Source organism: Prionailurus viverrinus, chromosome A2 (assembly GCF_022837055.1).
Source record: "Prionailurus viverrinus isolate Anna chromosome A2, UM_Priviv_1.0, whole genome shotgun sequence".
Lineage (NCBI taxonomy): Eukaryota > Metazoa > Chordata > Mammalia > Carnivora > Felidae > Prionailurus > Prionailurus viverrinus.
Genome location: NC_062562.1, coordinates 77,001,686 through 77,016,667, shown reverse-complemented (window position 1 = coordinate 77,016,667; position 14,982 = coordinate 77,001,686). Strand labels below are relative to the sequence as shown.

The following is a 14,982-nucleotide window of genomic DNA, read 5'->3' as shown; positions in this document are numbered from 1 at the left end:
AGTTGATTTTGAGATCGTATTTGCATATCACGGTTTAGCAGGCTCTCATGTTTGTAAGTAAGCTGTTTTGTCATAACAAACTCTGCAGGAGAGAGTCCGTTTTGTTCAAGACTTTTCTTCATTGCAACATCTTGACCTTTATTCAATATAAGCAGCTGGGGAAGATACAAACAACTATTTCTTAAATCTGATAACATTTACTATAAAATGCTCCAAAAACGACTTCCCTTTCAAACCTCAATTTAACATGCTCAGACAAAATCAAGGTCTTAATAGGCACGGCACTCTCATTTGAAACGGGTTTGTTATGTCTCCATTTTTGTTGTTGTTGTTGTTGTTATCTTGATAGAACTTTCCGCCTGATTTTACTCAGAGAGATTGATTTTAAACATTAAAGCCTGACAGAATTTGTTACAAAACACAGCAAAAGACTTTTGGTATCTTTCCCGAAACCCAACTTCAGTCTGGGCAGAAACAACGTGCAAAGACGGGCTTCGCCAAGGATGTGGTTGTGAAAACTCCCTCTAGGCCAGGGGTGCTGGCACATGGGGCTCAGAGCATGTCTGGGGCACCGCCGGACGGAGGACCAGGTGGGGCACCTGGTGGACACGTGGGTGCAGCCACAATGGGCAACCCTCTTCAACCCTGCCCCTCCCCTCACCCCCACCCCCTCCCCTACTGTGGCCCCTGCTCAGCGATTTTCCTCCTGCAAACACAATCCAGCGACCTATATATACAGTGGCTGTCACACTGCGAACCAACAAAGTCAGCCTGAGTCTAAGGTCTCTCTGAAATCATCTGATGCAGCATCTTCGTCAATCCTGCCAACCAGCCCGGCATCCTTCATGTTGCCCCCACGCAGCCGTGGAGCTGGCGTGGCTCACCTTCCTCCGTAACATGTCTAGGTTACCTGCCCCGTCTCCCAGAGTTCCCTCTTCAAGGGTACCTTCTTGCCTTCTTTCCCCATCCTCCTGTGCCCCGGCCTCATGTGTTTCCAGTAAAATGACTTAAAACATTAGCACAGAACGATGTTGTAATAGGCATATGTTTCTTATTTAGCAGCTACATTTCTTCAGACACATCAAGGTCACTGTTCTTTTACTAGGTTGAGTTTGGGGTTTTTTCTTTCTAAAATGTCATGGTGGGCTGCCAGGATTGGAGAACAAAGGGAAAAGTTGGATTTGAGCTCCCTAACTGCATGACACATTTCTTATGGCGTAAAAAAGGTTTTAGTTTACTAATTTTAGACATACATGCTCACGTGTTTGGTGAAGTCTAGAACAATCCAGGAGTTTATTTCCCACAGGAATCTACAGTCCATTTAAACCTGCGGGTTTTTTTTTTTTTTTAAATGAGCTCGTCCAAAATATTTCTAGGCAAAGGGTGGTAGGGGTGATAAAGAGACTATACGCAAGAGACAGAAGAAAAGGCTCCACAGTCTGGTGGGCTGAAAAAAGGGAGCAGATAAATTGTCATATTCTACTGCTTGGTACCTTGGGGAGAACAGTGGATAAAACTTCTGACATCGGTGCCCGGGTCCGTTCGGCTCAATCTGAGAAAAGTCGGTGTGGTGGTAAATGTTTAACAACCAGCTAGCTCTCTGTAGAAGGGTTAGTGTTTGCTGATTTCTGTTGTGTAAATACTTTTACCGGGGAGGACCGAAATACATCAGCACAAGGAAAGCAATTAACGAGACCAAGTGTCCTCCGGGCAATGGCGGCAGAAATCTACACGACCACATGAAAGGGAAATCCTACGCAAATACATACAGTGCACTCTTCACAGTGTGGTCCGGTGGCAAATGACTGGCATGCGCATTGGCCAGTCTCCACATCACAGGCCGAGAGAGGCAGACTCCCGAGGGGGTTACAGTTGCAGGCTGCAAGCAGAGCGAACACAATTATTCTATTTCCCCACCCTTGTCCTTAATAGCTCACGCTGAGCAAAACGTGTGGCCACAAGAACGCCCGACATCCAGCCCTGCCAAGTCTATCGTCTGCCTGGTCGCACGGTTCTTGTATGGCATACAACTCTGTGTGGGAAACCCAGTGCCAGACGTTTCCAGAGCCCTCATGCGGTGCTACTGGATGGTAATTAGAGAGTAGAAGTAGAAGAAGTCATGTAGGCTGGAACATCCGGCACCGTTATCCCGAGTTATCCTGAGTCCTGAGTCCTGTGAAGAAATTATGCTCCCAGAGCAACATACACATTTCCCCTGTGGGACAAACCAGTGTTCATGGAAACAACCCAAATGTCTGTCAGCTGATGAATGGACACATTCGATGCGGAGTAGCCACACAATGGAATATTATTCACCCATAAAAAAGGAATAAAATACTGACACATACTGCAACATGGATGAACCTTGAAAACCTCATGCTAGCAAATGAAGCCAGTCACAAAAGACCACATAGTGGATGATCTCATTTGTACAAAATATCCACAAGGGGTAAATCTAGAGAGACAGAAAGTAGGTTAGTGCTTGCCTAAGAGGGGTTAGGGAGGTGGGAGCTAAAGGCCAGGGGGTGCTTTTTTTTTCTCATGGTAACATGAGAATACATTTAACATAACACTGACCGTTTTAAATACAGCCCCACAGTTGTACAACCAATCTCTAGGACTCTTCATGTTGCAAAACTGAAACTCTGTGCCCATTAAACACCATCTCTTCCAACTCCTTCCTCCACCAAGCCCTCAGCAACCACCACTTTCTGTTTCCATGGGTTTAACTACTCTGGGTACGTCATGGAAGTGGACTCACACGGTCCCTTTGTGTTATGTTTATTTCACCGAGCGTAACCTCCTCAAAGCTCCTCCATGCTGTTGCATGAGTCAGAACTTCTTTCCTTTTTTTTTTTTTTTTTTAAGGCTAAATAATATTCTGTCGTATGTATGTACCACATTTTGTTTGCCCATTCATCCATGGATGGACATGTGGGTCGCTTCCACTTGGGGGCTACTGTGAATGATGTTGCTATGAATATGGGTGTACAAATCACTCTTCAAGCCCGTTTCCAATCTTTTGGGTATATAGCCAGAAGTAGGGTACAGGGTTTCTTTTGGGGGTAATGAAAATGTCCTCAAATTGATGGTAATGATGGTTACACAACTCTGAATATGCTAGAAGTCACGGACTTGTACTTCAAAGGGTGAATTGTATGGCATGTGAATTATACCTTACTAAAGCTATTAGAAAAGAAAAGAAAACAGAAAACGATATTTGGCCTATTCTAGGAGGACATCAGGTCAGGGCTGACCCAGGGGAAACACTTGGAGTACTGAGAGGTGTGATGAGAATTGGTCTGACTATATGATCCATTGTCCTGGGATTTAATGTTGCCATTAAATTCCAGGAGAAGGAAGGATTCAGCATGCTGCTCTCTAAACATGCAAACAATCCACAGTTCCTTATATGGGCAAGAACACAGAGCATGACAGAGGGAAATTATTTACCCGGATTCCCTGAGGAATCTGCAGTTCTATGAGACCCCAGGCAGCTAAGAGTTTCTATGATCCTAGAGGCAAAGGTCTCCCATTTGGCCCCAGAAAACTCTGAATTTCTTTGTTTCCTCACAACCCCTCCCTTGGCTCTTTAATTTTGTTCTTCTCTTTGTCAGAGAACATAGGACCAATTTAAGAGAGGTGTGAGAACAAAGGAGAAAAGTAATTAAAAAAAAAAAAAGAAAAAGAAAAGAAACCACCCCTTGAAATCTACTTAAGAAGTCATCAATCTATGCATAAATGCATAATGTAACTTCACGAATTTGTATAAGGGAGTCCAAATAGAGACCATTTTTAGAAAGGTTTTGCAACTCGGCATTAAATTTCTTGGCATTTTCCCATGTTTGCTGCAGCGGGGAAATGTGAGCGCCCCCTGCTGGTTCCTTATGATAAACTCAGCTAATCGCCAAGAAAAAAAAATCTCCACTAATTTAACTAAAATCTGCGGGAGGTCTTGAATCACCTTTAAAAACCCAGAGGCCGGCAATACTCTTGGGTATTTACAATGACCGAAATTGAGGGCCCCAAGCTTTAAAATGTATTCGGGCTGGCCGTCCGGCCGCTGCCGACTTACGCTGACAGCCCAGGGGGTCAGCGGCGCTCAGTCCGTGGTGGTTGGGCTTGCACTGGTCACACTTGGCTCCTTCCACGTTCTCCTTGCACAAGCACTGGCCGGCCACAGACCCCAAAGCAGGATCAGAGTGGCTCACACAAATGCCACCCGATAAGGTCCCGTCCGGGTCACATTCACAAGCTGGGGACACAGACATGCATTATCTTAGTTACTTGCAAATTGTGGGAAACCTGAGATATAAACATAGCCGTTAACTCATGCTATAGTACTTTATTTTGTTTAAATAATTAAATATGTTTAAACAACTAGACCAGTGGGCGAGGACTGTTTAGAAATGTCTCCCAGATCTCCGGCCTTGGAAAATGTTGCACAATTCCATCTGTATCTATCTATTATCTATCTATCTATCTATCTATCTATCTATGGAGAGAGGAGGGAGGAAGGGGGAGAGAGAGAGAGAGAGAGAGACTTTTAAGTGATTCTAAAGTAAGAGGATCAGAGGAAGACTGCTATTAGGAAAACCGCATGTGAAGAATAGATTAATTTGGGGGGTGATGAAACTGTTTTAGAGCTAGGTAGAGGTGCTGATCGCACAGCTTTGTGGCAGGAAACTGTTCATCGTAAAATGGTCAGTTTTATGTTATGTCCATTTCACTTCAATAAAAGATTAAAGAAAGAAAATAAGACTCCAAAGGTGAGAATAATGTCTAGAGGCAAGCAGGAGTGGGGTGCTGTAATGAAATATACAAATACAGATGTGAGAGAAAAAAAACCACATAAAATGTCTATCAGAACTCCGAAATGTGGTTAAGAAAGTATGTCTGCCCCTCCCCCCTCACAGAAAAATAAGGATAAGTGTGATCATTCTTTAATTCTTCATGGAAGGAGCACGTATAAGAAAGAAAGGGGAAGAAGAGCAAGGAAGGCTTATACCACTGTTTTCTTTTTGGAAATCTGCTGGCGGGGCAAAAGCTTGGATGAAGAGATTCTGCAAAATGAGATAAACGACCACCTGTAGCCAAGGAGCAGCAGAAGCCCCGGCCACCCTTTTTCTTTTCAGCAGAAACTGGAATAACTCAAGAAAGGAGTCAAATATGAAAAGGGATGCTGATGGTGTGAATCATTCCAGAGGGGAGAAGTTACCAAAGGCAGAGCTTGATGTGATACAAGGAAGAACTCTCTGATAGTTCAACGTGCCCAGTAGAGCAGCAGCCCCTCAGTGTTGAGGGGTGGTACCCGGGAGAGGCTGGGACAGTACTATTAACTACTGTGGCTCTGGTAGAGAGGACAGGTCTGTTGGTGGACATCAGATGACCACTTGGTGCTGTGTTTCCGAGGGACGCCACTTTTAAGGAACGCAATAAAGATTACAAAATGACTGTCCTCGGGCGCTTGGGTGGCTCAGTTGGTTAAGCGTCTGACCCTTGATTTTGGCTCAGGTCATGATCACACGGTTTGTTGAGTTCCAGCCCCACATCGGGCTCTGCGCTGTCAGCTTGGGATTCTCTCTCCCCCTCTCTCTCTCCCTCCCTTTGCCCCTCCCCTGCTCATGCTCCCTCTCTCTCTGAAAAAAGAATATCCTGATTCTAAGAAATAGTTATGTTCGCATTTATACATGTTTACTTTGGATTCACAAAAACAAACTCCTCATATCTAAAGCCATGTTATGTAGGTTTATATAACAACCGTTCAGGTTAGAGAGTTCGATGGAAAAAACCTACTCCCACCAGTTGTTTGGTGGTATTGAAGCAAACACTCAGTTGTCTGACAGAATCTTTCGATTTTCAGTTGTTATTGGATTGTGACTGGTGATGAAATCTTATTATGGAAAAACAGCATTTGGTCCGGCTTAGTTTGGAAAAACCAGAATTTTCTTCTAATTAAATATAGTTGCTTCTAGAAAGGAAGGAACAAGCTGGAGTCATTTTAGAAGTAGCCAAAAGGAAAAATGTCAGCTTTATCTGAAAGACACTCCAAAGGGTCAGCCCTGAGTTCCAGAGTATAATTTAATTATGCACTGAAGTAGCCTTTGGGGAAGGGATGTGGGTGAATGGGTAGTAATTTTACTTTGAAATAATCCTAAGTCATGGCCTTAGAAGTCCAATAAAACTTCTTGGCATCACACAACTTAACTCCAGCAAACTCTTATTATCGGCAGTTGAATCTACCAAATCTTTTTTGTTGTTGTTGTTTTTCCCCTGTATCACATTTGGCTGTGTTTTAATCACAGCAGACTTAAGATTAGTCAACCCCTATGCCTGGAATCTGATCATATAAATATTTAGGCGCAAACGAGGACAATTTAGAGAAAATTTATAGGAGACTGCTCGTCAGTCTTAATAAATGCCATTTGTATACACAGACTTCCACACACACAAACATGTGTTTAGGGAAACTGGGGAGTCTCTTGAAGATTGTTTTTACAGGCTCATTTGCCTTTACTTAAAAAAAAAAACACCTCCTTGTATATATAGAATAGCCTCTTAATTTTACATCTGGGTACCAGTTTTCTTGACTCAGTTTCCTTTAGAAGTGCCATCAAGTGGCTTTTTTTTTTTAAGTTTATTCATTTATTTTGAGAGAGCGAGCGAGCAGGAGGGGCAGAGAGAGAGGGAGAGAGAGAATCCCAAGCAGGCTCTGCACGGCCAGCACAGAGCCCGATGCGGGGCTCGAACCCACAAACCACGAGATCTTGACCCGAGTTGAAACCAAGAGTCAGACACTTAACCAACTGAGCCACCCAGGCACCCGGATACTAAGTGGTTCTTAAGGAACAAGACGTTGGTTAATGTGAATATCTGACTTGGTTACTTGCAGTCTCTTTCCAGATTCCTAGGTTAGATAACCTTCGGAACATTATATTTTCCCCTGATTCCACCTAAGAGAGCAATTCCTTTTTCTTTTATAAATGCATAGCATTTAAAACATTAATAAAAGGTATGTGTGTGGGGAGTGGAATATAGATTCTGGTGACAAAGTAGGACACTTAGGACACTGATTTAAAGAAATTGTTTTTTTCTGAGCATTCAGTTCTTTGTCTCAATTTTAAACAGATCATATAAGGTAAACTTTTATGTTGTCAGGCGCCCACTCCGCAATCTGAACAAAAACTTCATTTATGCCTTTTCTATGCTGTGAGGATTTAAAGTTTGAAATCTAGGATGTTGTATACATTCTGGTGGCTACCGAATTACTTCTGTATAGGACTTCATTTTATGCATGATGATCGCATAAAGTTGGAAGTTGTAGTTTTATAGCAAACCCCTCCTCTCTCCCCCCCATATAATAATAGACTGGTGACAGAGAGTAAGAAGCAGGATTTCTGGGTATGGGGAGAGGCAACGTTCCATGGGTCTCGGGTACCCGCGCAATTTTTACTCAGTGTCCCGGCAATGCAAGATGGCTCTTCACCCAGCCCTTTCCCAACGTTGCGTTGTCAGCAAGCTACTTTCAGGGATGAGGTCACGTCTTCCCCTGGACAAAGAACAAGCACGCTTCTCCTTGCTGTAAAAGCAATGAATGCTCCAAGCGCTGTGTCCCTGGGCTGTGACATAGACTCATTTGTATGTGGGATCCACCTGGCATCCTTTGAGTTGCCCCATGGGACTCAGGGCTTGGAGACATGGGAACACACACCAATATAAACATCTTGTTACTTCCTGTGCCATGAGTACTAAAGTCCTTTGTCTCTAACCGGGGAGTTTCGTGTCTTCTGCCGGCATCCACGAACCAATAACAAGCTACTTGTCAGTCTGCAAGTAGAGTGAGATCTTAGATCCAGTAGTTACCCGCGCTCAGTATTTGAAATCAAGTTTATCTATGAGATAATCCACAGCAGTGCCGGGACCAGAGTTGAGACCAGCAAGATGCCTAGGGCCAAAATTTAAGGAGGTGCTCACTGTCTGGCTAATGCAAATGGCAGGTGATAACCTCGCACTTACATCACTCTGAGAGAGTGTGCTACCTGAAATGTTGGGATCTGGGTCATTCCCTTGCCTCACTCTGGTCTCATTCCTCCAGGGAAATTCAATTTTAAATAATGATGAGAGAGGTTTTCATCAGCAAAAATCGAAGTGTGAAAAAACCAAGTGCTGGCCAGGGTATAGAGCAATGAGAGTACTCAACCACTGTTGGTGTGGGTGCTAACTGGTACCCCCACTTAGGGAACAATGTGGTACCATCTAATCAACTGGAAGAAGTTCATACCCCATGATCCATTAGTCCCACTTCTTGGTAGGACTCTTAGGGAAAGGTTTTGTGCACTTGCACGAGGCCACATATACAAGAATGCTTTTGGGGGGATCAAAAGAAAAATGGCCAAATAGATTCTGTCATATCTATAGGAAGAAAGAGTTCTATACAGACATTACACATAGATCTTAAAATTGGAGAATTAGAGCTACCTGATATGGACAAATCTCAAAAACATAATGTTGGGTGAAATAATCAAGGATACATACAGCGTAGTATCATCTATGTAAAGCTTGAAAACATGCCAACATACGTTGTTTGTAGACAAGAACATGTAAAAGTGTAAAAGCCAGCACTGTACTGGTAATTGCCAGTTATATGAGAGTTTATCCCCAGAAAGGAAGGTAACAGTGGGGTACCTGAGTCACCTGTATCGCCGTCATGTGTTATTAAGGTCCTGAAGTTGCCCTGGGGTAAGACATTACATTTTGACACAATTGCTGGTGAGCATATTATTACAGTATTCTCTCTTATTTTTATATGCACAAAACATTCCATTTTCAACGGCTGAGATTAAAGACAAGATGAAAGATTTTTAAAGATTAAAACAAAGATGGTAATCATTAGCTTATGTGTCTTCTCAGCAAAGATGAATGGTCTACAGCCGGTCAAATGTAGCCCATTTCACTACAGACCTTCTCCTTAAGGCGAGGCTCTGATAAACCCATCGGAAGCTGATAATTTCCTAAGTCGAAAATATACTTAATACATCTAACCTACCGAACATCACAGCTCAGCCTCGGCTACCTTAATCACGCTGACAACACTTATTCTGGCTGACAGTTGGGCAAAATCTTCCCACACACAGCCTGTCTTACAATAAAGTGTTGAATGTCTCGTGTAATTTCCTGAATACTGCACTGATAGTGGAAACTGGTTGTATGGGCCCAGAATGGTTGGTTTTTTTAAGTGATTTTTTTCCCCAAATGTTTATTTTTGAGAGAGAGAGAGACAGAGCATGAGCGGGGGAGGGGCAGAGAGAGAGGGAGACACAGACTTTGAAGCACGTTCCAGGCCCTGAGCTGTCAGCACAGAGCCCGACGCGGGGCTTGAAGCCACGAACCCTGCGAGATCACGACCTGAGCGGAAGTTGGAAGCTTAACTGACTGAGCCACCCAGGCGCCCCCAGAATGGTTGCAAGCATATGGGTTGCCGAGGCTCCTGACCAGGGGTCTGACTGGGAACTGTCCCTAGCTACCTGGCCCAGCATTGGGAAACAGGATCATCTGCGTATGGGCTGGCCTGGGAAAAGATCCGAGTTCAAAATTCTAAGCAGGTTTCTACTAAATGCCCATTGCTTTGGCACCGTGGCAAAGTTGAAACATCTGAAGTGGAGCGGGCCAGGGTGAGTCGGGTCTCCCATGCTCAGCTACTTCCCCCAGGGGACCCACAGGACACTCAGGTGTCTGCAGCACCTCCTGAACCACCCGCCCCCTGCTGGCTGAATCCGGAATAGTTTCCTGATTCACCAGTGTCGGCCACCCACATGGGGCTGCGGGATGGACCCGGATTATTTGGACCAGCCTGTCGTGAGAAAGGAAAGCTCTCAGAACAAAGTGCCTTTTCAGACTGCCCCCCGCCCCCCCTCAGGCCCCTAAATGCTGCTAAACCGAGTGGGGGCGGGGGGTGCCTGCAGCCCAAGTGAGACCTCTCCATCGGCCTTCGCTCACAGGCCAGAGGCCGGGGACTCACGGATACACGCGTAAGGATCGGACATGGCCCTGAGCGGGTCCCTGTAGAAGAGGGGTCTGCAGCGGTCACAGTGCTGTCCCTCCGTGTGGTGCTGGCAGTCCTCGCACACGCCCCCGCTCCGGCCGCCGCTCGCCAGGTACGCGGTCATGTCGAAGTGACAGCGGTCCGAGTGGCTGTTGCAGCGACAAGCTGAGGAAGGAGAGGGGTTAGGAGAGACTGGCCAAGGTCTGGGGGACCACCAGGCAGCTGTTTGGGCACAAATCACTGCAGCCCCAGTGCTCCGCCGACTTGTTAGAAATATACCAAGTACTTGAGGATTAAAGCAGGTGCTTTCGAAGGATCTTTCTAGTACTCTGATTCTGTATATATATGTGTGTGTATATATATACACACACACACAGAATACACACACACACACACACACACACACACACACACACACACTGATAGTACTCGGATTCTGCTCTTTCTTTCTTTCTTTCTTTCTTTCTTTCTTTTTTACAATCAGGTAAACAAAAGTAAATCATTTGGGTGATCTGGGAGCCCTAGAGTGCAGCTTTATTGCTTGGAGAACTTTGTTTGTCTTAGTGGTGAAGTCTGTGCTGTGTGCCTTGTTGGGTTTTCCCTGTCAACAGCAAAATCTTAGGCTCTGTTTTGCTGGGTCTCGCACACTGGGACTCCCCTGGGTGGGACGTTTTTTAGAGACCTCTTCCACTCACCGCTCACTGCCCCAATCCTATTTTTCCCCAGTCTGGGAAAAGAAGCTGAGTAACAAGTTTGTATGGACTTTCCTCAAAATTCAGAGGCAGCAAACGCATTGCCAAAGAACCCTCTACCTTATTAGCCTAAATATTTTATAAAAGCTACAACAGCCTGTCAAAGTTTGTCCCAGTCCTCACCTCTCCTATCCTCTGACATGTGTTTAAGGCTGCGTTCACGGAATGGGTGATTCTTCAGGAAAAGGGTAGGGATCTCTGTACCAAATCTAGTCCCCACTGATGTTGCCGTTACATGGCTCTGCCCCTCCTCAGGGAAGGGACCACACAACACGCGGATGGTTTCATTTTGTGAATTAACGTGCCTTTTGTGGTGTGAGGGTCTGAGAAGTTGGTCTTCTATCTATGGGAGGTAATGGGACACATTAGGATATCCCACGATTGGAGCTGGGAGCCACGAGTTTGTGGCCTCTGATGCCCACAGCTCCACTGAAATGAACTCGATGTTGTTTGAGCTTAAGGACACAGGCTGAGAACCTTCCCCACGTACCTCTGCACGCGCTGTCCTGGAGGCCTGCTGCTGGCCTCCACGGAACGTCCTGGAAGAAGCCCTTGCACCTCTCGCAGTTTGGGCCATCTGTATGGTGCTGACAGACACACTGGCCGTGAACCTGCATGGTGTGAAAAGAGGGCTTTGCTCTGAGGACGCTGGGGTTCTCGAGGTGGAAAAGGCAGTACCACGCCAGGTGCCTCTTCAGGTCTTAGCTTTCCTTGTCTACCTTCTATTATCTCCTTAACCAACTTCCACGTTTGGAAAAAGTTTAAGATGTTCGGGAACCATCTACATTTTCTTTGGCATTTCTGAATTCTAGTTTCAGGGCAACACACAATGAGAGACAGGATCGGGGGGCAGAGAGAGGGAAAGACAGGGAGGGAGAGAGAGAGAAAGCGGGGGGGGGGAAGGGTGGTTAAGGGAAAGAGGGAGTTGGAAAACAGAAAGAACCTGGAGCAAAGCGTATGATTCTCTTGGTTTGTCCACAAAATGCACCGTATACCCAAGTTCAAAGAAACTCGTACTTCCGGGGAAATAGGAGCTGGCTGACAGGGAAGGTGCAGAGTTTCGGCATCCAGCCTTGTCTGCTTGTGGCTCATAGTTTAAAATTATGTAGCAGACACACCCTCAGGACTCTGCGCAAACAGGCATTTCTTCCACCGCATCGCTCTTTTAAGACTCGTCCCAGGGATGGAAGAGATCAACACCAGGAACAGCCATTCCTGGCACAAGAGTGCTACCTGGAGTGACCATTTCTACAGCGGCAGGCACCCCTCGGACACCCCGGCGTGGAGTATGCCCTCTCTCGCACGAGAGACCTTCGAGACCTTTTTGTGGGAGAATGCACACGAAACAGGGTCCTCACCACTAAAGCTCCATTCCCTAAAAAGCAAATAAACAAGAAGGGAGCACGACGGGCTACCCTGAGCTCACAGATGAGAAATGCTGCTCATGGAGTCATCTGGGGCAAGAGCCCGCAGGAACTGCGGGTTGAATGATCCCTGCCCCAACACAGAGCTGTCACTTCGACTGTGGATCCCCATGGAGAGGCTCTGATCCACGTTCGGCACCAGTGCCACGAAGGAAAGGGAAGAGAGCCAGCTGCCCTCTGGGATCGATCAGTGACTTACCATTCCAGGAGGGCTGAAAACGTCTCCCCGCACTTTCTGCACGGGGCCGCATTCGCTAGCGTGGCCGAAGCAAAAACAGCTGCCCCCAACCACCATGTTGGACAGAGCGTAGTAGTAGTTATCCAGAGAACCGTTTTCCCTCCTTCCAAGCAAGGTGTCCCCCAGGGTGTGGAGTTTGGTGAAGTTGATCCTCAGGTTTGTTAATGTCACAAGGTCTGGAGAAATGATAACAGCAAAGGAAAGCACACTTCATGGGCTATGGACATGCAATGAAAAGGGATGCCCCCAACACAGAATTTTAGAAAAAGAATTTGTGCAAGAATAGAGAGTATCTCATACCCTGGATGTAGGGGCTGTAGGGGTTTTCTACTTCAAACCTGGGATCCAAAACCTTTAAAACGACCTGCAAAACAAATGCAGGTAAATGTATAGCATTTCACCCAAAACAGCATTGTGAAATATACTTTTTTTTTTTTAAGTAGGCTTCACACCCAGCATGGAGCCCAACAGAGGGCCCGAACTCATGACCCTGTGATCAAGACCTGAGCTGAAATCAAAAGTTGGATGCTCGACCAACGGAGCCACCTGGGCGCCCTGTTACTCTTAAAGAGTAACTCTTAAAGAGTATACTCTTAAAGAAGAGATCCTGACCTCACAAAAAGGCTGAGCCATTGCCTCCCAGCTGGCGTAGGATACAGATTATTATTTGGGTTCTCTTGTGAATAAAAGGGCCAACATGGAAATGAATCAAACGTCTTAGTCATTCTGGTTCTTTATGCCCCCGTGGTCCATGTAGGTGATAGCACTGGGGCTGGGAGGGAGGGACGGGGTCACAATTCAGTAGGTCAGCAACTGGATCTGGCCGGGGATTCCAGAGACACCTTCTGCCACCAACCCTTTCACTCTGCCTGATAAGAGTCATACCTCCCAACCCCGCTCCTACCCTGCCTTTCTGCCTGTCACCCGCTTTGCTCAGAGGAAGGTCCTGGCAGATCCCGCCTGGGTGGTGGTTTACAGAGCATGAGATAACACAGCTATGTAGCAAGGGCTAGAAACAAATGCTCCTTCCTCTGGGTGTCCTGTGTCCTAGTGCCCAGCCTGGGTCTTAGTCCCCACTCACCCTCAGCAGGTGATGTAATCTCTCATGGAGGAGTATTGCTTGTAAAATGCTTACTATTTATCTGAGTTTGAAATTATTTCAGGACTCATTTCAATTTAAACACGTTCATGCTTTAAAAACCAACAGCTAGGGGCGCCTGGGTGGCGCAGTCGGTTAAGCGTCCGACTTCAGCCAGGTCACGATCTCGCGGTCCGTGAGTTCGAGCCCCGTGTCGGGCTCTGGGCTGATGGCTCAGATCCTGGAGCTTGTTTCCGATTCTGTGTCTCCCTCTCTCTCTGACCCTCCCCCGTTCGTGCTCTGTCTCTCTCTGTCTCAAAAATAAATAAATGTTAAAAAAAAAATTAAAAAAAAAAAAAAACCAACAGCTAGAGGCCCATGGGTGGCTCAGTCAGTTGAGCGTCTGACTCTGGACTTCGGCTCAGGTCATGATCCCAGGGTCGTGGGATTGAGCCCCATGTCAGACTCTGCTGAGTGTGGAGCCTGCTTGAAATTCTCTCTCTCCCCACTCTCTCTCTCTCTGCCCCCCCCCAACCCTTTCTCCTGCTCATGCTCTCTTTCTCTAAAACAAAAGCAACAGAACTCAAGTTATATTTCAGTAAACACTACCTAAATTGTTTTCATTTAAATGAACCGCATTAGAAAAAAAAATGGTGTAACCTCTATCTGAGAAATCCAAGAAAGGAAATGCTACCTCTCCACCAGATGAGGGTTCAATATCCGAATATTTGGAGTCACAGACAAGGTCTCCCACTCCCTGGGCCTGGCCAGAAGTGATATTGGGGAAGGAAGCAGCACAGTCTTTTGCAAAATATTTGAGCACTTTCCAGGTGTGTCCATAGTCTGTGGAACGTTCGACTAACATAGCAGCAGGCCGAAACGTCTAGGAAAACGGGAGGGAAACTTGTAATGCTTCGCAAAGGCAGATTTCATTATCCACTGCAGACTGAATATTTGTATTCCCAAATCTCAGTTTTTCAAACTTTATTTGTATCTCTTGAAATCCGTTATGCAATGAACACACAGAAATCTCTTTCCAATCGGTGGGCGAGCAGTCACGAGTGCATATTTTGCCTCGAATCTGGTTCCATTTGAAAACTGTGTATGGGCTGTGTGAATTATTCATCAAAGGAGAGCATATCAATTTTTTAAAAAGCCAGTGTAACTGATATGTTACAGCAATTTGTATGTGGTTTTCTTTGACTAGAAGAACCCTTTTCTCTGGCAAACTCTTACACATCCTCCAGAATCTACCATGAAGCTTATTCTGATTTCTTACAGCAGCGTTAGCCTCATCAAGGAAACTATCAGCATTGTGATTGTATGTCGGTTCCCGCACTGACAATTTTGTATTAGGATTTTAAATTTCTATATATGTTTGTATCCTTGACTAGACTGTGAGCTCTTTGAGGCCAAAGACTTGTGGGTTTTTTTTCATTTTTCATTTT

The 14,982-nt window shown here is 45.7% G+C and overlaps 1 protein-coding gene across 1 annotated transcript in view; it reads right to left on the bottom strand.

Annotated features, from left to right (window-relative positions):
- Positions 1 to 14,982, bottom strand: part of LAMB4 (laminin subunit beta 4) — a 100,541-nt gene that overhangs the window by 73,843 nt on the left and 11,716 nt on the right. Inside the window, exons 5-11 of the mRNA XM_047832482.1 lie at positions 14,229 to 14,417; positions 12,757 to 12,820; positions 12,418 to 12,632; positions 11,285 to 11,405; positions 10,019 to 10,207; positions 4,076 to 4,255; positions 1,770 to 1,879 (exon numbers count right to left, since the gene is read on the bottom strand). Of these exons, the coding sequence (XP_047688438.1) occupies positions 1,770 to 1,879; positions 4,076 to 4,255; positions 10,019 to 10,207; positions 11,285 to 11,405; positions 12,418 to 12,632; positions 12,757 to 12,820; positions 14,229 to 14,417 (1,068 nt within the window). The remainder of the gene's footprint in view (positions 1 to 1,769; positions 1,880 to 4,075; positions 4,256 to 10,018; positions 10,208 to 11,284; positions 11,406 to 12,417; positions 12,633 to 12,756; positions 12,821 to 14,228; positions 14,418 to 14,982) is intronic.